General features: G+C 60.3%; 1 protein-coding gene across 4 annotated transcripts; it reads left to right on the top strand.

The window, feature by feature from the left end:
* The first annotated feature begins 470 nt into the window (after positions 1-470).
* Positions 471-20,890, top strand: GNG12 (G protein subunit gamma 12). Of its 4 annotated transcripts, none has more exons than XM_035564418.2 (5): positions 471-598; positions 7,192-7,249; positions 7,841-7,940; positions 17,742-17,858; positions 18,909-20,890. In XM_035564418.2, exons 4-5 carry the CDS (start codon positions 17,763-17,765, stop codon positions 19,032-19,034), a joined length of 222 nt encoding a protein of 73 aa, XP_035420311.1. In that variant the 5' UTR covers positions 471-598; positions 7,192-7,249; positions 7,841-7,940; positions 17,742-17,762; the 3' UTR covers positions 19,035-20,890. The 4 variants fall into 4 exon arrangements, with proteins under 4 accessions (XP_035420311.1, XP_050568250.1, XP_035420312.1 ...); XM_050712293.1 differs by having other exon boundaries at positions 474-602; XM_035564419.2 differs by lacking the exons at positions 7,192-7,249; positions 7,841-7,940 and having other exon boundaries at positions 475-598.
* The last annotated feature ends 1,960 nt before the right edge of the window (positions 20,891-22,850 follow it).

Raw genomic sequence — 22,850 nt, 5'->3', positions numbered from 1 at the left:
TTCGGACTGTGGGCACTGAGCTTGGGTAAACACCAAAGCATCGCCAAAATCTGTCTTCAAAGTGCTCGAGGCTGCTGTGCCGTCCCGAGCCCCGTCCTGCTGTCACTGCCCTGCTGCGGGGGCACCCAGCGTGCTGCTGGGGCTAGCAGGAGCATGGGGCGTACAAATCCCCACACACATCGTACCCCTCCAACAACACGTCACCGCACCCAAAACACGAGGAAAAACCCTTTTTTAACACGAAAACGTTTATTTCCGAGAGCCCCAAACCGCGTGGCTCCCCGTGCAGCAGCACCAGCAGCACCGGGCGCTCCTCGGCACGCAGCCCCCGGCCCCCAACCCCGGCCTCTCCGGGGCGCTGCGGGGCCGGGCCGGGGCCTCCCGGATCCTCCCGGGGCCGGGGCCGGGGCCTCCCGGAGCCTCCCCGGGGCCTCCCGGGGCCGGGCCGGGCGGGGCGAGCGCGGGCGGAGCGGGGCGGAGGAGGCGGAGCGCGGGGCCCGGCCGCCCGCTCCGGTCGCCCCTGGAGACGGGCTGCGGGCGGAGGACGGCGGCGGGGAGCGGGGCCGGAAGGACGGGCGGACGGACGGACGGACGGACGGTGGGTCGGGCCGGGCCGGGCCGGGCCGGGGGCTGTGGCCGGGCCCGGGCGGTGGTGGCCGGGCAGGGCAGGGCAGGGCAGGGCAGGGCAGGGGCGGCGGCGCAGGGAAGCGGCCCGCGGGCGGGCCCGGCCTCGGGTGGGCCCGTAGCGCCTGGAGCGGAGTTTGTAGCTGCTTTTTTGCTGCTTTTCGCTGCTTTTTATTATTTTTTTTTTTTTTCCCTGTCCCGGCCGCGCTCTGCCGCCTCCGCGAGGGGCCCCGGGTGGGGGAGCGCTGCGTGCTGGGGCCGTGGGGAAGGCTGCGCGGGGCTGGCAGCGGGCTGCGACTACAGGCTCGCCTCGCTAACGTCACGAACTTCTGAAGTTCAGCCCCACGCTGAGATTTGCTCGGTTTGGGGCAAAAAAAAAAAAAAAAAAAGGCAAATGCGCCTCGCCCGCCCGGCGTGGCTGCACAGCCCGCGGCGTCGCCCGCACGGCCTCGCCCCGCCGGCCGCGTGTGTGCCGGAGGCCTCACATGAGGGCGATGGCGAGGCCGGGACCGGCACCGGGACCTGGCACGGCGCTGCTGGGCCGGGACGGGGCCGGCACCGCAGCCAAGGGGGCTGCAGCGGGACAGGGAGGCCCCGGGAGGATGCCCGGCTGCCCCAGGAGGAGGCCGGCCCTGGCGAACGGCGCGCAGTTTGGGTAGCGCCGCGTGTCGCGCCGAGTTGGGAGCAGTCCGTCAGGCCGCTCGCCGGCGCTTCTCGGGGCTAACAGCATCCTAACAAGTTGCTCGTTTGCATTTATCTCGCTCGTAAGTTCGTTTAGGGGTAAAATTCTGTGAGTAAATACCGAGTACCGGGCGGCAGTAGTATTTCGTGCTGCTCCTGTACCACTGGATGGGATTCAGGGCTTAGCGTGCGGTTAATGACTTCTCAGTCCCGTGTTTCATCCTTGCGCTGAGTGTATTACCGGAATTTGGGGTGTCTTTGATCAAGCGCTAAAGTGGCAAATAAATTCGGAAGGGAAGCACCTTGTGAGGGCTGAGCCTTGCAGTAAGGCTGGCTTGTGTGATCACATAGCTGATGGGACCACCTTTTTCTTGCTGATGAAGCATTTCTGCTCGTCAGAGACATCGAGGGCCCCCAGACAGCAATCGCTGCTGATCGGCATCACCGCCAGCATCCCTAACCCCTTAGCAGCGCTAAGTTTTAACACAGCCATTGCGTTTCAGGCACGGCTGCTGTTTCAGATCTCTCTCTGTGGCTATGTAACAACTCGTTTATGAACGCTGCAAGTTCATTTCTTAGGCTGTGTTCCTCCAAATACTCGGAATACTTGAGCCCAGGTCACGAGAAGTTCCTCTGTAGCGCAGAGCCGTGGGAGACGCAGGCAGTCGGGCGGCGGCGGCTCCACAATACCTCCGAGTGTTCTTGAGATCCTCAGCCCGCCGGGGAGACGGCGAGCGCCACGGCTCTTCCGGCTGGGAGCGTGCTTTCTTCCCAGATGCATCGTCTTGTGATTAGGCTCATTGCAAAAGCAAATTCAGACCGCTCCGGAAGTCCGCGGGGCGGCCCCATAAATCCCCACCACGGGCCGTCTCGCTTCATCCCCCTACCAGGGCAAAGATCTCAGCGCGAGCCATCCTCTCGGGGGCAGAGAGGGGGACTTCCGAAGCGGTCTGTAATTAGCACGGAAACTCGCCCCGACAGTACTGGCCAGATTATTTAGCAGCGTTCGTAGAAGGCTTGTGTTTCTGCAAGTAGGTTGTCGTCTGCGTGCCCCAGAAAGGAGCGGGGCTCTCGGGTCTCGTGTTCCAGCACAGAAAACCCCTTGTCTCGCTGAGATAGGAATCGGTAGTAAAACTTTCACTGGCTTTAATGAAAGCAGAAAGCGAGGTCCCCTGATCTGGAAAGTAGTCGTGGACTTGCCTTTTCTTGGGAAGTTGGAGCTGCAGATGTTGGGTGACTCTCGGGATTTGCTCGGAGTTAATCACTGCCGGAATCGTGCAGCTGCTTTCTGCAGTTTGTGGTCTTACACAATGAGACCTCATTTTTCTAAACCTGGACACTGACGCTGCATTTGACACAGTGCTCTCTTCTGAAATCTGTTGAGGATTATAGGAGGGAGGGGGAAGAGAAAATCCCGAAGTCATGAGCAAAAGATTTTTACTCTGTGTTCTCTAAGGATTAATGAGAAGTAGCAGAAAGAGCAGAAGTAATGACAGAAGTCCTCACAGGTACGGTAGAATTCTCTGTGGGGTTTTCTAGAGGTAGGTAAAAACAGATTAGCAGAGGAAAGCACTGTTTGGTGTTAAATATGAACAAATGGGTAGCGCGGCAGGCTGCGAGAAGACAGATTCAGACATTTGCCCGCTGAATAAATTGGCAGGGTGTGGGTAACGCCGGTAAACCCCATTTACTGCCTCGCCTGTCGTGTCTCCTCCAGCATACCCCTGCGCAAGCAGAGCTTTCCGTGCAGGCGTTGGTCAGGCGTTGGACCCGTGCAGGGCTCTCCCCAGCACACCTTCAAGCCGCGAGCCGTGGCGCTGCGTGCCCGCATCCGCTGCTCCGGGCGCCCTCAGCCCGCGCGGCCGGCCGCTCGTGGGGAGGTGCTGGGAGGCACCGGCCGCTCTGGGGCTTTATCTTCGCCCCTGCGAAGGGTCGGTGAAGCAGGCGGGGCGTTTACGCTCGGCTTCCCGGGGCCGTGTCAGCGTCTCGGCACGTGAGGGGGTTAGAGCGCGGGGAGCGCCCGCGTGTCGTGCCGGCCGGCCCGGCGGCAGAGTTAGCGCTACGGCAGGCAGAGCGGGCTGGTCTTGCCCGTGGCACCGTCCCCTGCCCGTGGCATCGTCCCCAGCCCCGGCCGTTTGTCCCCAGCCCCGTGCCCGTGGGGCCAGGGCTGGCTTCATGCCGGGGAGCTCCGAGTCGGGCGGGTGCGGGTGCAGGGCGTTCTCCTGGGGAAGCGGAGGGTGTCGTTAGAAAGGGAAGGTGTGGGCAGGGGATCGGCGAAACCTGTTGTTGGAGTCCGGCTGGCAGAGCAGGAACTGCTGCGGCGGCCCTGGGTGGGTTGGAAAGCCTCGCGGGCAGCGGCTCCGTCCTGACGGAAGGGTGTAAAAGCTGGGAGGGATTTGGGCCGTCCCGGTGCCTCGCCGTGGGGCGGCGTGGCGTGTCTCCCGCAGCACCATCACCCGGCGCAGCCCCTTGCCTTCCCCGGGATCTCCTGCCCCCGGGCGTCTGCCGAACAGCCCCAGCAGCGGCAAGGCGGGAGGCTGGCGGCCCCGAGCACTCGCTTACTGCAGCAGCGGCTGCAGCATTTCTAAAACGCAGACCCTTGCTGTGCAGAAGAAATCCCTCGGCCCACGGTCACCGCAACACTTTTGCTGCTTTTCTGCGCTTCGTGTCCCAGTAAGGCTGCAAAGCTTTCAGAGCACCGACACGTGTGTATTATTACACGGCTGTGTTTGACAGAAACAAGGCGATTTTAGTTGTTTATAAATGTAAGCTTCAGTTTCAAATTGGTTGTAACGTGGGAAGTCTGCCTGCAGCAGGCCCTTTCCTGAGCCGTCTGTCCCCAGTTGGACGTGTTTGGATTTCTGTCCTGCCCTCTCAGGGCTCCGTGCTTGAGCTTCCCCAACGCTTGGTGCAGCCTCTGCTGTTCTGAGGTGTTTGACGTATCTGCGTGTGCCTTTTAAGTTAAGAAAAGAGGAAGAGGCTCTTTGCAAGGCCGTTCATCGTTTCAGTGAGTAGCCAGTGTATTTCCAGAAGAAAATTCCCTTTCTGGTTTTAAAAATAAAATCAGACGGATACAAAAGGGCAAAAATACCTCATTTTTTTTTTCTGTGCTGCCACCTTACAGTGAGCGTGCAAAAAAGTCTGCCCAGGGTGGTTTACTACAGCTTGCGTTAGAGAAATGAGGTTCTCCTGAAGGACCCTTTGCAGCAGCGCCGTGCAGCTCTGTGGTTTCGAAGCCTGCTGAGGGCAGGGCGGCACGTGGTGGCGTCCCGGTGGATGCTGAGGATGGGTCCTTCAGCTACACAACCTCACTGAGCCGGACCTGTATGCCACCCAGAGGCTTACCTCGTAGGTAAGAATTACCGAAAAGTAGCCGAAAAGCTAACTGCGGTGTTCGTTTTTCTGTCCAGCCCACGCCCGGATCAGTCAGGATACAGGAGGACGTGCGAGGGCCGTCGTCTCGGCGTTACGGAGGAACCGTCCCGGCTGCTGCCGGCGTCGTGGCCGGGAGCGTTCGCGCAGGAGGAGGCTGCGGGGATGGGGCTGCCCCCTCCTCGAAACTGTTAGAGAGCGTCAGACTCGGGCAAGTGTGGTTTAGACAGGCTAATGCATCACGAGAGTAGGTAAGATTGTGTTCGTGTATGGATTTGGTTTAGTGCCGAGCTTGTAAAAACCTCTCGGGCATCTAGCAGCTTGGAAGTTAAACCTTAGAAGGAAGAAAGCGTGCATCCTGAAACACCAGGCAGCCAAATGAGCCAGAGTGGCTCATCTGAAAAATACAGAGTTTGCTCTGCCCTCTCCCTTCAGCGGTCCTGAACCTCCGCGAGCGCAGCTGGCAGAAGCGATCCTCTGGAAAGCTGTGCTGCTGCAGGACGTGCTTGAAGGGAATGTAAACCAACATTAAATACGGACCTGCAGTCGTCTACCGGTGACGCAGAAGTCCAGGAGGCATTGATTTCTGAACCGAAATGACGACAAAAGAATCCCTGATTTAAGTCACCGGGAAACGTGTTAAAGTGTCAGTCTCAGCGCTGCAGAGGGAAGTTAGGCGAGCGCAATGGAAAGGTTGTGGGTTCAGGCCAAAGAAGTCGGGCGTTTGGGTCTCCGCTTGGAGCTGGGATGGGCAGGAGGCAGTTTTGGAAGCCTGACCGTCGTCTTCCCGGCCGCAGCTGGTTTGTGTCGCCGTGGGGCTGGGGGGGATTTGCCCTGAAAGCGGGGCTGGTCCCGCTGCAGCCGGTGCTGGGCCCCCGGCCTGCCGCCTCCTCGTCCCGCTGCACGCACGTTCGAGCTGCTTCTGAAGCCGTCCCAAAACTTCCCCATTTCAGGCAGACTTTTTAGGTGGGCAGAAGACTCCTCCTCTCGCTTCGCTGCTAGAACGAAAGCTCGTTGCCATGAAAAGCTCGTTTTGTGCAGCACAGCCGTCCGTGCGGGCACAGGCTGGGTGCCGCGTGCGCTTCATTTCCTCGCGGCGTGCGAGAAGCACAGGTTCGGAGCTGGGAAAACAACGATTCCTGCAGCTGGGCAGTCCCTCCTTTAACGCAACTCGTTTTTCTGCTCCTCACGATGATTTAAGCAGCAGCTATTAACATTTGAGCGCCGTCTCCAGCATGGGAAGAGGGGTGTGCTTTGTTACCGGGACTGTGCCGGCAGAGCCCACCCCTGCCTCCCTTCACCCTCTCGGCAGCGTTGTGGCTTCGCCCCACGCCGGGCACGCCGGGAGTCTGCTCCGCGTTTCCTGCCTGCCGGCACTTGTAAATCTTGCGGCCAGTTGCACTGCTTGGCTGGTTACTGACCTGCGCCAGGGCTCGGAGCCAGGGCTCCGCCGGCCCTTGGCAAATGGGGCTTGGTTTTTGTCCAAAAGGTGTCAGTGGTGATCCTGGCTCCTGCCGGGCCGTGGTGAATGAGTTACTGGTGTCCCGGCTTCTTAGTCTGAAGGCAGCCAGCGCGGGCGGTCAGCTGGCACCGTGCTCGAAGAGCGGTGGCTCCGCAGGGCTGCGGAGTTGCGTAATTTGCATTGTCAGTGATAGGAAAGGTGAATGTGCCGATTACCAGGCGGGGCTCGATGCCTGCTCGCTGGCGGCGCAACCTGGAGGTGTGCTGCACACCCCTGGGTGCCCCCCGGCTCGCGCTGAGCGTGCACACAGCCTTCGGGCAGGGTCACGGCAAGGTGATTAAAAAAGCAACCTGGACTCGTGAGTGGAGGCCCCGCTCTTGCTCTCACAGCAGGTGGGTCGCCTTAGGATCACCTCTCCCGGCCCCAGCATCAAGGCAGCCGATGTTCGTGTCGCAGGCGTGCTTTAAACAAATAAACCCCCTGTGATCTTCAGGCGCCCGCCAGGCGCTGGCTTCCATCCTTAGGGTGCTCATCTGCATGTATCGGTCTCCTCGTTTCGCTTCCATTCGCAACCAAAACCCGTAGAAAACTGCTGCCCTCGTTGAATTGTCATCGTTTGAATGTTGTAAGGGAGCACCGCCCGCAGTTCTGCATCCATTTTTCTTTAATACAGAACAAGCTTTGCGACCAGTGCTACGTTAATCTCATTTTATTTCCCTCTGTTAACCCATATGGAAATCTTGTAGTCAGGTGTGCTTATTTATCTATTTTTCCCCAGTCGCAGCGTGGTGGAAGTGAGGCCGGGGCGCGAGGAGGCAGGGAGAACGTGCTGGCTTCCCGCACGGCTGGGGGGCGGCCCAAGGGAACCAGCCCCGCGTGGCCGCGTTCTCAGGCGGGGGAACGGAGCTGGGTGGAGGGGAGGCTTGAGGAAGGTGTTTTCTGGGGCCCGGCTCAAAATGCCCCGGTCCTTGCGGTTAGAGTTAAACCCCAGGTGCTCCTCTTTGCTTTGGCTTTCTCGCGCTACTTACAGTTGTCGTTTTACTCTGTTTCAGGCTCGCTGCAGAAATAAAACCCGAGCAAGGCGGACAAGCAACAGGGCTGCCTATGTAGGTGAGCGTCCAGCACACACTCGCTCCTTTCTTCCATTGCAGAACACCAGAGAGCACGGCGAGGCCCAAAGCCCTCCGATTTCATTTAATTCTGGAGTAGAACAAACACAAAACACTCAGCTTCTTTGCAGAGGGAGGGTCCCAGCGTGTGGCACGTGCCTGCCTGTGTTCCTCGGGCTGCGGCCGTGCCCCGGCCCGTGCTCCGGGCAGCGCTATGCCAGCAGCGGGTGCTCCTCCACCATAACCCTCGTCCGACTTCACGTTGAGCACGGGGGCAGAAACGCTGTTTTGACAGGGTTGCTGCTCCCACGGAGGTTAGGTCTTTCCTTGGGGCTACCTCAGTTAGCAAGGGGCGGCATGGGACCCTCCGTAACTTCTGTATTTGCTGAAGTGCGCTCGTAATTATCGCTTGCCCACCTCTGAAGGCAAAGCCTCCTAATTCTCCCTTTTCTCAAAATAAACACTCGGATAAATTCCTGCAGCCAAGCGGCTCGCGTGATGCTTTGCACCCCTTTAGTGACTTTGACCCGGGAACCTTGGAGCTCTCTGCAGAGCATCTCCCACCCGGCTCTCGGCTTTCTCTCTCTTTCAGACTAAAGAATTCGCTCAAGGTCACGCAACCTGCGGCCAGGCTGCGTCTCGTGACTCCCCGTCTGGAGGTTTGACCGCGGACCGTTCCTGCTTTACATGCTGTAAGACCAACTGATTTTGGTACAGCCCGCGTCTCTCCGCACGTTTCTGTAGCTCGTTTTTGTCTTTTTCTGCCGTGCGCAAGCGGGGCAGTGCTGCGTGGGGAGGAGCAGCTCCCTCCCGGGGGAAGCTGCGCCCCGGTTTGGCAGGGAGCAGGTTGCCTTTCCTCCTGGCGCCAGGCTGGTGACGTGAAAACAACACTTCTCAGATGCCTTTCGAAGTAACCTGGGTCTGGAAGTGAGTTTTCACGGCTTTCATTTATACTGACGGCATAAAAAGTCCAGGCAGTGAAAACACAGAGGAAAATAAAAGCAGGTTTTTCCAGTGCTCCTTTCCCAACAAGTAAATTGGGTTTGTCAGAATCACGGGCTGGGAGGCTGACTTTGAAATCAAACGTAGCTGTAGCCCGGACTCAGTCAGCAGGGCTGTAGCGGGCTGACTGGTGAAACGGAGCTGGTGAGGGAACAAGCCCTTAACAGAGAGCCCAGGAGGTTAAATCCAAGTGAAGATCTTGGCAGGTGTCTATTTTTCGCTTCGGATTATTGGGCATTTTTACGCGTTTGAGAAAGACTGACTAAGAGGTTGGCAGTACTGTTTGTAATTTAAAAAAGAGAGAATTTACGGGTGAGAATGTTCTCGTGGGTAAATTCCCTGCAGAAGCAGCGGGCTTCCCACGGCGAACTGCGGGCCAACGTCAGCACTTGCTCCGGGAGCTGCAGGTGGAGGGAGAGTTTGTCGTTGCTGTGTGTTTCTCGTTAAATACGTGATTTAGAAACGTGCTAACGTGTGCCATAATCCACACAGGAGGCACGGAGACGGAACAGGATTGAGGCGTGCCAGTCCCCCTTACACCGCCCTCCTCTCCCGCCTCTCTGCCGTGGCAGACCCTGTGCCTGTATTTACTTCAGGCTCACCTCACCTGTAAAATGGGCGCGTGTGCAGGCTGTGCAACACACCAGCCAGTTCTGCACGAAACGGGAGCTTCTGTGCCCAGCAGGAAAGAGGCTGGGTCTTCTGGGGCACCTGCGTTGCCTCGATCCCTCCAGCTCGCGGTAACGTGCGGGGTAAATCCCAAGGAGCTGCGATCCTGCACCGCTCACGCCGTGCGCCGGGTGCTGCAGCTGCCGCCTGCTTTAGCTTTTCTGTGCGCGTGGTAGTGTGATCCTTGAACACCCGAAGGGGTTGCTATCATTTGGAGAGGATCTTACTGTCTTTTACCAAAACCAACCTTTTCCTAGCACGTATAAAACATTTGTACCGCGGTCGTGAGTCTGCCCTGATGCGTGTTCAGCGATTACACCCAGGAAGCCGCTGATGCCGTCGCCACCAGTAATCGTTCCCGGCAGGGGCAGCAGGCAGGGGCAGGACCCTCAGGGTTTGCATCAGGGGAGCTGGGCTCGGGGCGGCAACAGGCACGGGCGCACCGAGCCCTCTTTGTGCAGGTAGAGCGGATAGAAAGCCTCTTCGGTCCGCGCTGGGTTCTGCTCCTTACGCGTAGTTTTGAGGCGGGCAGGGTTCAGCCGCGTTCCTGCTCCCCAGGCTTTGTTTCCCACTGTGCCTGGCAGAAGGAGGAGGCTCAGCCGCTGCCTCCCCCTCCGCCGGGCGTCTCGCCCTGCTTTCCGCTGGGTGTCAGTGCGGCCCCGCGCAGGGCTGGGCGCCTGTGTGTGCGTCCGTCCCTCTGTCCGTCCCTGGGCAGCCCCACGGGTGCGGTGCTGAAGGCGCTGCTCCCTCCGCCGAGCCGCGCAGCTGGCTGGAGGAGTGCCGGACGCCTCCCCTCCTTCGGGTGCTTTCTAATTTCTGTCTGGGCTGCACCCGGGACAGCGGGGTCCCCGCCGTGGGTAGCTTTTGTAGCCTGCCCTTTGGAGCTGTGGATGGGACGAGCAGCGCTACCCGGGAGGCGGGCGGGTAAATGCTGAAGGTGTCGGCAGGCTGACGGATGGGGGAAGCTGTTCTCCCTCCCCTTCCTCCGCACCACGTCGTCCCGCCGTGTACCACGCTTGGTACGCATCCAAGGTACGAGGCTTCCCAGCTCTCGATCAAATCCATGCTCCGCTCTCAGCACACGGAGACGCTGCAGGCTCCAGAGCAAGCCCCGTCCCCCTCCAGGCGTGCTCGAATGCAAAGCCGCGGGCGGTTTGGCCGACGGTCACACCGGGAGTTCTTCCCTCAAGAGCTTCTTCCCTCAAGGACTTGAAAATTTAAAAAAAAAAAAAAAACACGGCCATGAAATGCACAGGCGCGGAGGTCTGGAGATTTTCTGACACTTGGGCCCAGCTGCGTTCCGTGCGCTGTGCTGTGCCCTCGAAACAGCGTTGTTTGTTTCAGCCCCCGGCTGGGGCCTTCGGTGCCAGCACCGGGCTTCTTGGCCAGGACTCGGCGCCGCTGGCTGCTGCAAGTCGGAACAGACCCGGCGCGGAGCAGCCGCGGCTTCCCGCAGGAAAACCAGCTGCGGCGTTCAAGTCCCGACCCGGCCCGCAGCTCCCAGGCTCCCACGCGGGTGCCTGGGCACTCTGCACGTGCTGAAGCGCTCGCAGCGCGCACGGAGCCTGCAGCAGCCGGCGAGTCCTCAGCGCCGCGCGGCGGGCGGCGGGCTGTGCCGCAGGGTGCGTGGTCTGCGGGCGTCCCGGGGCCGGAGAGGGGCGAGCAACATCGCTGCCCTTGGAGGAAGCAGCGAGCTCCTGCCTTTTGTTCCTGATAGCGCTGGAGGGGCTGGGGAGGTAAGAGGAGAGAGACGGCGGGAGGTGGGCTTTCCTGGCGTGTTCTTGCTGAATTGCCTGCAGAGCCGCAGCGGGGTGAGAGGGTGCCAGGGAGGGCGGTGCTGGGGGTGAGGTCTCGCTGCAAGGGGTTTCGAGGCAGCTCTGTAAAGCAGCGGGGAGCTGTCGCTGCGATGGGGCTGGCGGTGATGTGCAAGAGGCACCCAGCTTCAGGCTTTCAGGAAAGCGCGGGGAGGTCGCAGGGCAGAGGGTCTTTTCTTTTGTAACCCCGCAGCGTTCACTGTGGAATCACCAAGCCCGCAAACGGCAGACCCCACCGTGCCATTTCACGGGCAGGTCGGGAGCCGAGCGCTGCCTGGGTGCCCCCCGGCCGCACCGCCCCGCGGGCAGCAGCCCTGCTCCCGGCGCTGCTGCCGTCTGTGCCCTTGGGGCCGAGCGTCGCCGCGGCTCGAATCCCAGGCGCTGGCCGAGCCTCCCTGGGGCAAAGCACCCGTGGTCGGCACCCCGCAGCGGTCAGCACCCCGCGGCTGACGGTGTGAGGGCTGCGCGCACCTTGCACGCTTCTGGACGCCACGGTTCTTATCACTGCCATCCCGTGTTCTGTTTAATCCGCCTTACCGATCCGCAGTTTTGAGTTACCCGGCTTAAAACCTGTTTTCCTTCCCGAGGGGCAGTAAGGAGACACCCGCCTGAACCTCGAGCAGCTGCTGCGGCCGAGCTGCCTTTACGTAACGCGGGCGGCGCGGGGCTGCCGTGCCCGGTTAATCACATCGCGCTCAGCAGGGGCCCAGCACCCCTGGATCCAGGGGAGCCCGAGGGACAGATCGGGCTTTAATTATCCCGGCTGGAGCTCAGCCTTCACGCCCAGCCGCGTACCTGCCGGGGCCGTCGTTCTGAGCGCCTGCTGCATCGTAACCTCCTTGCTGACAGCCCGTGGGAAGAGGTAGGGCGGCGCCTTACGAGCAGGGTTCTTGGAGGGAGGAGAGGCAGCTCCACCCGGCCGTAGCCGCTTCTGTTCTTACGTACTAAAAAATGCAGGTACACGTCCCGCATGAAGTGTGCGCCGGAAGGTTCGCGTGTTTTTGTCTCTGTAGCTAAACCTCCCCATGGCCAAACATGGCTGGTGGGCACCCTCCTCTTTTAAAGATCGTTATTTAAACAAACCCAAGTCCTCAGTTTTCCATGGAAAAAAGTTGTTGTCCTTTTTTTCCCCCCGGAGGATGAGCCCGAGCCTTCCCAGTGGCACGCTTGGTTTGCTCCGCTCGTTTGTTGACTCTGCTGTCGATGGAGGAGTCTTAGCCCAGCGTGTGCCCCTGCCAGCGAGGTGTCTGCAGGGGGCAAGCAGCCCTCGGTGGTGGTCGTCCCTCTCCCATAATAACTTCATCCCAGACCCTCGCTGCGCGCTCAGAAGAGCTTGTAGCGTTTCTGTACACCTGGTGCCCTGGGCTGTGTCCCTTTAGAGGGGAGTATGGACTGTAAACGCGTTCTCCGGGGCAGGTAATGCCATCCTTTCCCAGTGGAGGAGCAGGGGAAGCAGTAACATCCAGAGCAGGGGGTAGGGACGACGGGTGGAGGAGGGCACAAGGTGACCACGAGGGCACGGCAGCGTGTGCCATGGTGCGTGGCGGGCTGGGGGCCTGGGAGCCGAGTGCTGCTGGAGGTGATGGCTTGTGCAGCAGAAGCTGACCTGCCAGCAGGCTGAGTGCACCTTTCTGCTCCTGGAGGCTCCTCGTAGTAAGAAGGGGGAAACCAAAGCTGCACGGTGTGCTCGGGGCCGAAAGCAGAGAGAAGCTGGGAACGACAAGCCCCGAGCTGCAGCGGGAGGCGCGCAGCAGGTGACCCGGCCGGCAGGCAGGCAGAGCTTCGGGCCCTCTCGCAGGCGTGAAGCACAGGCACGGGGGCTCGCTGCTTCCGTTAGACCGGCCGCGGCTGGAAAAAATAAACCCCGTCTGTTTTCAAACAGAGCTGCGTGTGCTTCCAGAGCGCTTCGTGTGGAAATGGTGGTGCTGGGCAGGGGTGCTGGGCACGGCTGTTGCGAGGGCTGATAGGTGGGTCCCTTTTCAGCTCCTGAGTCGGAGGCGAGCAGGATTTGTGCCGTGACTGCAGCTGTGCCGGGTGGGGAGCTTCTCCTGTCTCTAACCCTGGCCCTGTGGGGCCCTCCTGCTGCGGGGTCACTTGTGGGCTGTTCGGGGACCGCGGGATGTCACCCAGCGCGCGTCCCCCGCTGGGCTCCTGCCCAGGTGCTGCCACAGAACAGCATGAGGTCACACGGGGCGCTTCGTGTCCTTGCGCTGAAAGGCTTGGTGGGACCTCGGTTTTTAGACGGAGGACTAACAGTGGTGGCTGCACGCTGCTGGGGGGGGCAGGAGGACGAAGTGGGATGGCGTGGGCTGTGCGTCGCCCCCGGGGGGCTTAGCGCCCGCGAGCTGGGGGCGGCCTCCCCAGCCACGTGGCCGTCCCGTGGCAGGTGGCTTCCCGCAGGCGGGAGAAGCACGGGGCGGGATGGCACCCTGCTGCTTCGGGAAGCGCTGCCCCGGGCTGGGCGCGCACAGCGCAGCTCCCGCCGAGCGTTTGGGTTTAGACACCGGCGCCCTACAAGAAACCCCGCAGCCTGAGCCCTTTGCGGCAGCTCATTTAACGGGGCGGCTGCCAGGGGCTCGGGGAAGCGGTAGGGGAGCTGACCCAGTTGTCGGCAAATCTCTGCAGGAGGGATTCGGTAACCCTAGGAGGGCCGCTAGAGTAATGCTGCTTCTGTTTGTTTGGGGGGGAGGGGACGCAGCAGGTTAATTTTCCAACGTCACGGTTTTGTTTTTGAAACGTCCCATTCGTTAACGCGGCCGGGCGGTTGGGAAAATAAGCGCGGGAGCTTCGGTAATGGGGCCGGTCGTTTAGGAACGGAGAGGGCACTCGGCGGCAGAGGCTCCGTGCTGGGGGCGCGGGGAGCGGAGGCAGCACGAAGCCTACGGCTGCCAGCGAGACGGGAGCTCTTGGGCCTGGCTTTTAGGTCTGCGGTGCCCGGTTTTAACCCTGCGTCTTTGAAACTGAAATGCCAGAGTTAGAGGGGCGGGCAGCTGCGGAGCTATCCCACTCCTCGGGGCGCATCCATCACCTGTAAATAACAGACCGCTTCTCGTTTGTTGGGCCGGCAGCACGGGTGCCGCCTCCTGGTCCCCGAGGCCTCTCCAGGTGGGCGCTGCTCAGAAAAGAAACCACCGGGGGGCCGGGGGGCAGCAGCGGGACCGCGCGGGTGTGCGGCGAGGCGCTGCCCGGAGGAATGGCCCTGGGCCTTTCGCTGGTCCCGCCGCCTCCCCTTGCCCTCGGGGGGAAGGAGCTCAGCACCCCTCTCCCTGCCAGCGCTCCTCGGGGGCAGGGTCGTTCCCCCCGGGTTTACGAAGCCGAGCTTCTGTGTCTGCGGCGCCCGCCCGGCGTGTTCCTGCGCTGGCCGCTGCTGCGTGAGCCTCCCCGGCTAGCCGGGCTGGCCGTCACCGGCTGGAGTTGGGAAAGGCTCCTTCGTGTGACTCACGGGTCTTCGGGGTTGCTGTGCCGCGGCTTCCGCCTCGAATTCCTGGGAGCGTTTTCGCCCTGGCTGCATTTGACGAGTAAGGCGGGATGCGTTTAGCGCGCACCTCCCTCCCGTCGCCACTTCCAGTGACAGACATTCCCAGTAACCTCCCCTCTCCCAGCAGTAAAGCCAAGCACCCGAAGGTTAACCTTTGTGAACAGGTTACGGCTATTCCGGACCGCCGTGTGCGTGTCCCTCGGCTTCCCTCCTCCTCTCCAGTACGCCGCAGGCTGGATCACCCGACGCGCCTTCCGTTATTGGGGCGCTACCAGCGGCGGCGATTCAGCGCGCGGAGTGCTCGCTGGGGCCCACGTCTCCGTGGCGGGCACCGTCCTGGCTGCAGCACGGCGCCGCGTGGGGCACGGCTGGCCGGTAACCGCGAGCCGGTCGTGGCGTGCACACGGCTTCGGGACACCGCACGTCCCCCCTCTCGTCCCGGCGGCCGCGGCACAGCCGGACTTCGCCCCCACGGCCGGAGCTGCTCCCCGCGCGCCATCCCCGCCCCGGCGCTGGCTGACTCACCGCGGGGCTCCCTCGCCTCCTGCCTCCCCGCGCCTGCCTCCGATTCGGGCCGGAGCAGGCTTGCAGCGCTGCAGGGCGAGCTGCTGTCGTGCAGGCAGCCCTGCCCGCCTTCCTCGCCCTCGGCGGGCGGCACCGATGCTCGCCTGCGTGCGCCCGGGGACTGCTCACGGCGCGCAGCCCGGCCCCAGCAGCGGCTCTCAGCCTGCGTGGGCAGCGTGCGGGGTGCCGGGCAGGGCTCCTGCTGCGCCTCGTGGTGCTGCTGCCCCGCAGGCCGAGCGCCGCAAGGAGCCGCCCCCTCCTGCTCCTCTTCCCCTGCTTTTGCTTTGGGAATTTTGCTTTGGGAAGCGAGGGGCCCGCGGGGAGGGGGGGCGGCCGAGGTGCGGGTACTGGCCCGGCTGTGGCAGCGGCACAGCCACCTGCACGGCCTTCCTGCTGCACGCTGCCGTGACCCGGCTGCCTGGTGCCCTGCCCAGGGGCACGGGGGGGCTCCTCTGCTCACGTTTCCGTAGCTTTTCTGCAGCTCTCCCGGGGCAGCTGCACGCAGGACACCGGGACGGGCGTGCTCAGGGTTCGTGCCGCAAGTGCAGCGCCTTCCTGCAGCCACCTAGAGCCTCGTCTGCCGCCGAGCGCTTGCTTGGCGCCGTGATCTTTGAACTGGCGCGCGTTTAAAGACTCTGAACTTAAAAAAAGCACTTCCCCCGCTTACCCCGGGCTTGGCACTCGGCGTGCGTGCAGCGTTTGAACCGGTTCTGCTCCGCGCCTGCCTCCTCCCGGCTGCACGCACCAGGAAAGCAGCCAGGAGCCCGGGAGGCGGCTGCTCCGCGGCCACATGGAGCAGGGAGATTCCCGAGTGCGCTTGTACCGGTCGCTCCGGGACGTAGGATTGCAATACAGGAGCGTAATCGCAGCACCGGTGATTGCTGTCCCTCCTGCCTGCGTGCGAGCAGGAGGCGTCACTCGCGCTTTGCGACCGCCGTGAGCCGGGCCAGCACCGTGCGGGCAGTCCTCCCGCGTCCTGCCAGCACAGCCGCTCCCGGCCCGCGCTCGGGGAGGCTCGGAAGCTGCACCGTGCCCTGCCGGTGGCTCACCGGGGGCTGCACGAGGCAGCTGGGAGCTGCGAAGCGTGAAATACCTGTTGGTACGGCCCTCGCGGTGCTTCTCAGTGCCGCATCACGAGCTGCTTAACCCGAAGTTAATCATCTGGGGCTAGTTAATCATTCGGAGATGTCTTTCATGGATACGAGGCTGGAGTCGTTTTCTCCAAGTCAGCCGACGCCGTCACAAACTCTTGTTTTTGGCGTGTAACCTGGTTCTTGTCTGCTCAGCCAAGCCCCGGGCGGCGAGCTGCCTGCCGGGACGCTTTGGGCGGGCTGCGGCCGCTCCTGCCTCGGGAACCTCTGGGGTTGGGCTGCAAGGGGCTCGCGGGGCTTCGGAGCGGCCAGCACCCCCTCGGGGCAGCGGCTGGGGGCTGCTCTGCTGTTGTCTCGGCAAGCAGCAGGGCTGAACCCCGCGCCCCTGCTCCCCGGGGAGGCGTTTCTGGGTGAGCGAGCAGCACCGGCGTGGTCGGCCCCGAGCCGGAGCACTGCGGCCCCGCGGTGCCGCGGGGGGTTGATAGCAGAAAATGCTGAAGGGCGCAGGGTGCTGGGCGCTGACTGCAAACGGTCCTCGGCCAGCGCAAAGCGCTGCGCTTGCCTGCGCTGCTGTCGGGGGAGAACTGGGGGAATAACGGGGCAGGGATGGGGATGGACGTCCCCGCACAGAGGGGAACTCGGGCTCGGAAATTTGGGCCGAGCAGCCGGGCAGCGAGGGCGGGCCAAAACAGGGGCTCGGTGCACGATAGCGCCCTTCTCAGCGGGCACGAGGGGTGGGTGGAAAACCACCTCTGCTGCCCCGGCCAGGGGGTGAGAAAGGTGAAGCCGGCGAGGAAGGGCTGCGTGCGGCCTTGGGGAGGTCCCGTTTGGCTGCATTCGGCCCAAGTCTCCGTAAGGCAATGAATGGTTTAAGCGCAGCACCACGGAGCCGATCATTCTGGGGGATCTGCAGGGAACAGGCGGCAGGGTTCGTGCGCCGCCCGGGTACCGCCCGTGTGCAGGGCCTGCTGCAGCAAGAGCCGGCGGTCTCGCCAGGCAGGAGGCCCGAACCCGCTGCTCCTTGAGCTCCTGGGCACCTGGGGAACGTGGCTCGGAGCAGCCAGCAGAGCCTTTGTCTCGGGGTGGCTCCCGGAGGGTGTTTTGCCTCTCGGTGCCTGGGCTCTCCCCACCCCGTGCTCCCAAACCACTGCCGCAGTCCCCGCGTGCCGCAGGCCGGGGACGGGGCTGCGGGAAGGAAGGACAGAAAAGCACCCGCGGAGCTGCCCCACCGCCACCTCGCTCAGCCACACGCGGAGCCAGCGCTTCGCCAGGAGCTTTATGGCAGAGCACGCTGTGGGGTCGGGCTGCTCAGGCTGTGCAGGAACCCCAGTGTCCTCCCGCGGAGGACGCCGGGCCGGCGCTTTGCCTTCTTACCCAGAGAAGGAAAGTCCCAGGGCTGCTCTTTTATTATTTTTTTGCCCGCTACGCCTCTGTACATGGCCATATGGGAGCAGACGGCAGCTGGCAGTATTTCTGTGAACTTTGGCTGTTGTTTTCTGCGTGCGCATGTTTTCTTTTTTTTTTTTTTTTCTCTGGGATGTGTCACAAAGCTGCTGCAGACCTGAAACAGCCTGGGCAGATGGGGCAGGGCAGGGGAGCCTCTGCCCTTCCTCCCGCTGCGACGTCCTGCTGCTCCGGCCAGGGGAGATGCTGCACGGGGACCCGCTGGGGTGGCGGCGGCAGCGCCGTACAGGGGGGCTCCGTGTGGTTTCCCTGGGGGTGTCTGGTGCCAGACTAGCTGACACTCAGCTGGCAGCTCCTCTCGTGTAAAATAAGAAAAAAGCCACTTCTTGCAGCGTCTTGCTGTTGCCTGTTTGTAGGGGTGCAACGCGCTGGGCCACCTGCTGGGAGAATAACCCGCTGTCTTTCCAACAGAGCGCCTCCGGATCTCTGAAAATGTCTGGCAAAACGGCTAGCACCACCAACAACATAGCTCAGGCCCGGAGGACTGTCCAGCAGCTAAGAATAGAAGCCTCAATAGAACGGATAAAGGTGAGAGCACGTCCTTCTTCACCCCTCCTTTTCTCCTGTTCTGCCCTGGATGCGATAAGGGAGCGCCTGCGCGTGGGGGCACGCCGTTCAGCTTTTTTCCCCATTTGGATCTTGACCTTTGTGCTTCAGCCCAGGAAACCTGAACACAGCCAGGTCTCGGGGCTGCTCTGAGCGGTGCCCTCAGGTACTTCGGTGTTTCACAGGCTTGCAAAATAGACCAAAGCAAAGCGTGAAGTGCGAGTCAAAAGGGAAAAAAAAAAAAAAAAAAAGGCAGGTGTGAGCTTCCAGTTTGATGTGTTGTGTTAATTCTGTGATTTTGCTACGTTCTTCCGATGGCTGAAAGTTGCATCCGCACCTTTGTGTCGTTGAAAGGAAGGTCATTGAAACTGGTTTTCTCTAACTCAAGGCACAAAAGAAGCCCGACTCTTTTCCCAGCTGGAAGGGATGGGATGTTGGGTACATCGGTAATATTGCCTGGACAGATCTTGTCTGTTTGGCTTCTCGAATTATTGCCCAGCCCCTCCTGGAGGCCAGCAGCACAAACCTCCAAGTGCACACGGCGAAGGTGCCTTTTCCACGCTGGCTGCGGAGCGGCGTTACGCAAGGAGGGACCGTATGCAGCGTTCTAGAAAGTGTTAGTCATCTGAGGGCACTTCTGTTTATTCTCCCCGGTTTTACAGATGATAAGTTCCTTATTACAAAGCTGCTGTATATTTCGAACCCCTCCTGTTTATTTTTAGCTTTCTGCAGGAGCTACGTCAGAGCTGAGCAGTACTTTCACCACCTGCCACAAACTATCCCCAGGGCTCCTGGAAGAGCATGGCACCAGGATTCATCTTCTTCTCTCTGCAGATAAAGCTGGCCCCAGCGTCACACCCAGGACAGTCTGGCTTTTGCAGGAAATAGGGTCTGGGCCCAAATAACGTGTTGACTGCCCAGCATCGATCTGTTCGTGCACAGGGCTTTTCCCCAGTGGGCAGCCCTCCTGGTCGTATCGCTAATTCCAGGGAAATGCGTGGCCGTTTTATGGTTTTCTTCTGTCTTCCGCAGGTGTCAAAGGCGTCAGCAGACCTAATGCTCTATTGTGAAGAACATGCCAAGAAAGACCCCTTGCTAATGGGCATACCTGCCTCTGAGAACCCCTTCAAGGATAAGAAGACGTGCGTTTTGTTATAGGAGCGCTCGCGCTACCGCCGCTCTGCGACGCGGGGCAAGGCACAGGCAGATGTATAGACAAATAACCTGTAAGGTACCTGCTAGTAACTCTTCTTTTTCCACGTGTATAAATGATTTCTTAAGCTTTCGAAAGCATTTCCTCTGTTCCCGGTCTTCATTAGGAAGCGGGTTTCAAACCGAATTAACTGCCCTCTGGGCCGAGGGAGCGGGGTCCTCGCCGTGGGCCGGCGGTCGCGGGGCCAGCTCCGCCGTGAGAGCCGCCCGCGTGCCTGGGGAGCTGCTCTGCTCCGGCCCCGCTCCCGACTTCCACAAACACCACCAAAGTTGCCTGGCTTTGCCGACAGAACAGGGACAGATTGGGAATCCCAATTAAACATCGTTTGTTTCAGTTTTTCAGATCGTGCGTGCACGCAGAGCGGGCAGCGATACCTGCCTGGGTGACGCACAGCCGTGCGCTCATGCACATACCCACGTCCAAGTGCATTATTTAGCAACAGCTGCCTTGAAAACCATTGTAGCAACTGCTGGCGAGCTCCAGCGACTCACGTCTACATCTCTGTTATGCCTCTTTCTCTTGGCAAGGATTTGTAAGCGTAAAACCTAAAGTGTCAGGAGTCAGATATCTGAGGGTTTTTCCATAGCTCTTCAAGAGGAGTTGAAAAAGCAGAGTTTTCAGCTTCAGTTCTGCTCAATTCTGCTTTTCTGCTTTCTCTAATTAAAGCTCTGTGTTGGTATTAAAAAAAAGCTGTCAGAAGAATCAAAGGCTACAAGCTCACGTTTCCCTGGCTTTGTGGCTGAGGTGGAGGTATGGTTCTGTCACTCCAAGTCTCGTTTGTGTTTCGTACAGGGATTCAGAATTTGGCTCTCTTTTAAATTCCTTTTTAGAGGGGAAAAAATGCCAAATTGTATCCAGATTGTGGTTATGCAAATATAACTGGGGAGCCTTTCCATCAAGTAAGTGATTTTATATATATACATAATAAAAACCTCCTTGTGTGTGTGTGTGTATAAACTTTAATAGAATATTTATACAAACATTGCATATTAACAGAAAACTTCGAGGGGATTTAAAATAATCCCGACTTCAGCTGGCTACCAATGTTCTTTGTCTTTCTCTGTAGCCAGTGGTTCGGAGGCTGAAGTCCTGATCTGCCATAACCGTGCATTTCTGTAACGCTATTTACAGAACTTATTAACCACTTGTAATTTACTGTCTTACATTGCCTATTTGTCATTTCTATATTAAATTATATATGCACTGTTGATAATATATTGAGAAATGATACATTTGTTTAACAAGCCTCTTTAACCAACAGTTCACAAACGCGAACACAAGGCTGGCAGTAAGAGAGCCGTACTGCTTATTCTCTGCTCACCTTCAGATTATTTTTATAACTATTTTTCTAGTGACAATTTCAAAACAATAATGTAGATCCACGCTGATTTTTTTTTTTTTACTCTCATTTTATAAGGCACCTAGTTAAGAACAGGCCTTGGCTGTGTGTGGGTATCAGGGGGGCTGAGCAGGTCGGGGGCGAGGGGAAGCTGCCCACCCGGTGTTGTTCTGCGAGCCTCCCGCCCGCAGCAATCCACGGCGTGTTCGAGCTCCCCGCCCCAACCAAGGCAAGCTGTGTAGACGCAAAGATGACTTCTAATGTCGTGCTTTTTCCCTGTGGTGTTCGCCCTTAAAGCAGGAGCCAGCGGTGACGTGGGTCCCAGCTGCGCCCCGCTGGGCTGCCGGTGTCTGCCCTGCGCCTGGAGCTGTGCAGCCCGCGTCCTGCCCCCTCCTGCCTCACCCCACCGCTGCACGAGGCGCCTAACCTTGTACTTTCTAATAAAGACGTTTGGCATGGTGCTGCCGTTGGCTCGGTTACTGCTCGCACGCGGGATCCCCGGCGTTTCCCGTGCCCTGCCCCGGCTGCACACGGGGCTCCCCGGGGGGCTGCTGGCCGTGGGTGCCTCTGCCTACGGGAAATCCATCGTGTCCTACGGACCCGTTCCCTGCGAGGTGCGTTTTTTTCTGCTTCTTTGTACAATTTGGAACTCTTCGCAGCTCTGGGGCGAAGATTTATCTCAGCATCTCCTTCACTCTCGCTTACACGTTGGAAGACGGTGTGTGGGTGCGATGCGTCGTCGGTCAGAGGCGCGGGATTGACAACACGGTGCGGGTTTTCCTTCAGGTGCTTCTCAGTTCAGGCAGACCGCTTGGGAGTGACAGCTAGCCCAGCGGCACGCAGGTGGCCGCTTCTGGCAATTTTCGGTACAGCTGCGCGGGTAACCTCTGTGTTTTTACCTGCAGTACACGCGGGGGGTGTATGGCCTCCCGCAGCTCCGTCTCCACTTGTAACTTTGCTCTTTTGGTATAAATACGCCAGTGAAAGAGCAGGAATTGTACGGTCCTGAAGGGCTGCGGACTCTTAATTGGTGCCATGAAAAAGGAGAAACGAAACCATTGCCATGGACAGCAGCCGGGGGTTTCTGGAGGTAGGCTAGGTGCTGCCAGCGGCTCTCAGCGGCTGGCTGGGGCCAACACACCACGGCCCTGCCTCTCGGTGCTCCCACCTCGAGGCTCTGATGTCAGGGGGTCCCGCTACCACCCCAGCGTGTGCGTTTGGTCTCCTGCCCCACAGGCCAAGGAGCCAGTTGGGTCGCTGTTCTTCTCCGTATTTCTCAGCGAGTCTCTCAAATACTCCTGCTCCCTCTGCTCTTCCAGCCTCTCGCTGCCGGCTGTTTCCCCCTGCCGTCCCTGAGCTGATGCATTGCACCTTCACACGCGCGCGCCCGTCGCTGGCTCAGGGTGCTGGGGGGGGGGGGCACAGGGCCGGGGCAAGGCTGCAGCCCCCGGACGGGACCGGGGGAACCCCAGCGGGTGCCTCAGGGGCGCTGCTGCTTGCGTGCAAATCTCTGCCCCCTCGTGCCTTTCGGTGCGGAGCTGTACGGGTCAAAGTGCTGGGGCTGAAGGGGAGGAAGGCGACTGCCCTCCTCCCGGCAGGGCTCTGGGCTGCGTCCTGGCTGTGTGCGGCTGTCGGCACAGCGGAGCCCTGGGGTCACAGCCCCGGGAGCGCCCTGCTCCAGCGGGGTGATTCCACTGCGGCTGCTCTGTTTTTATTTTTTTTAAAAAAACAGATGTTTTACGGAGCCTTGGTAAAGCTGTGGTTCTGTTTTTGTTGTTTTTTTTTTTTTTTTTTTTTGGGGGGGGGGGGGTCTTTCCTTTTGTTTCTCTGCTGTGCCCAGCTGGTCGGATTTCACTTGAACGCCTCGCTCTTGTATTGACGCGTTTTGGTTTTGAGTGAAAGGTCCGGTGTTTGTTCCAAGCCCAGAAAAGGAGGCTCTTCGGAAGCAAAAAGCCATAAGTTTTACGTGTGTGTCTACATAAATACATACATACGGAGAGGGGCGGGGGTTTCTTTCAGGAGCTCTCTCGCTGTTACTGGGTTTATGAAAGCAGGGCCTGAACCGCCCCCTGCTACGGGGCTGGCACTGAGCAGCAGCCTCTGCTTGTCCTGGCAGAGGGGGGTTAAAAGGAAGGCCTGGCCTTGTACCGCCAGGTAGTTGCGGTCCAGTGTTTTTTCCTCGGTACCCAAATTTGTGCTTCCCAAGCAACACGGGCCAGGAGGGGGCTGTCTGAATGCGTGCATGCGGAGGGGGCAGCCCGGGATCAGCGCCGGGGGCACGTTCGCTTTAGAAGCGCTGACGCCGGCCACGCGCCGGAAAAAGCAAAGCTAAAAAATAATGAGCTCAGAAAGCTCCCGTTCGGTGCAGCAGCGGTGCCCCAGCCGGACCCAAGCTGCGCGGATGCACGGAGGGTGCAGGGGC

This window comes from Cygnus atratus, chromosome 8 (genome assembly GCF_013377495.2).
Source record: "Cygnus atratus isolate AKBS03 ecotype Queensland, Australia chromosome 8, CAtr_DNAZoo_HiC_assembly, whole genome shotgun sequence".
Lineage (NCBI taxonomy): Eukaryota > Metazoa > Chordata > Aves > Anseriformes > Anatidae > Cygnus > Cygnus atratus.
Note: the sequence above shows the minus strand (reverse complement) of the source record. Positions and strands in the feature narration are given on the sequence as shown.

What these genes read in the sequence shown, in the direction of transcription:
- GNG12 (XM_035564418.2), top strand. Translation starts at nt 17,763, where the DNA reads ATGTCTGGCAAAACGGCTAGCACCACCAACAACATAGCTCAGGCCCGG. An exon ending in CCTCAATAGAACGGATAAAG is followed by an intron (nt 17,859 to 18,908) that starts GTGAGAGCACGT and finishes TGTCTTCCGCAG; the next exon opens with GTGTCAAAGGCGTCAGCAGA.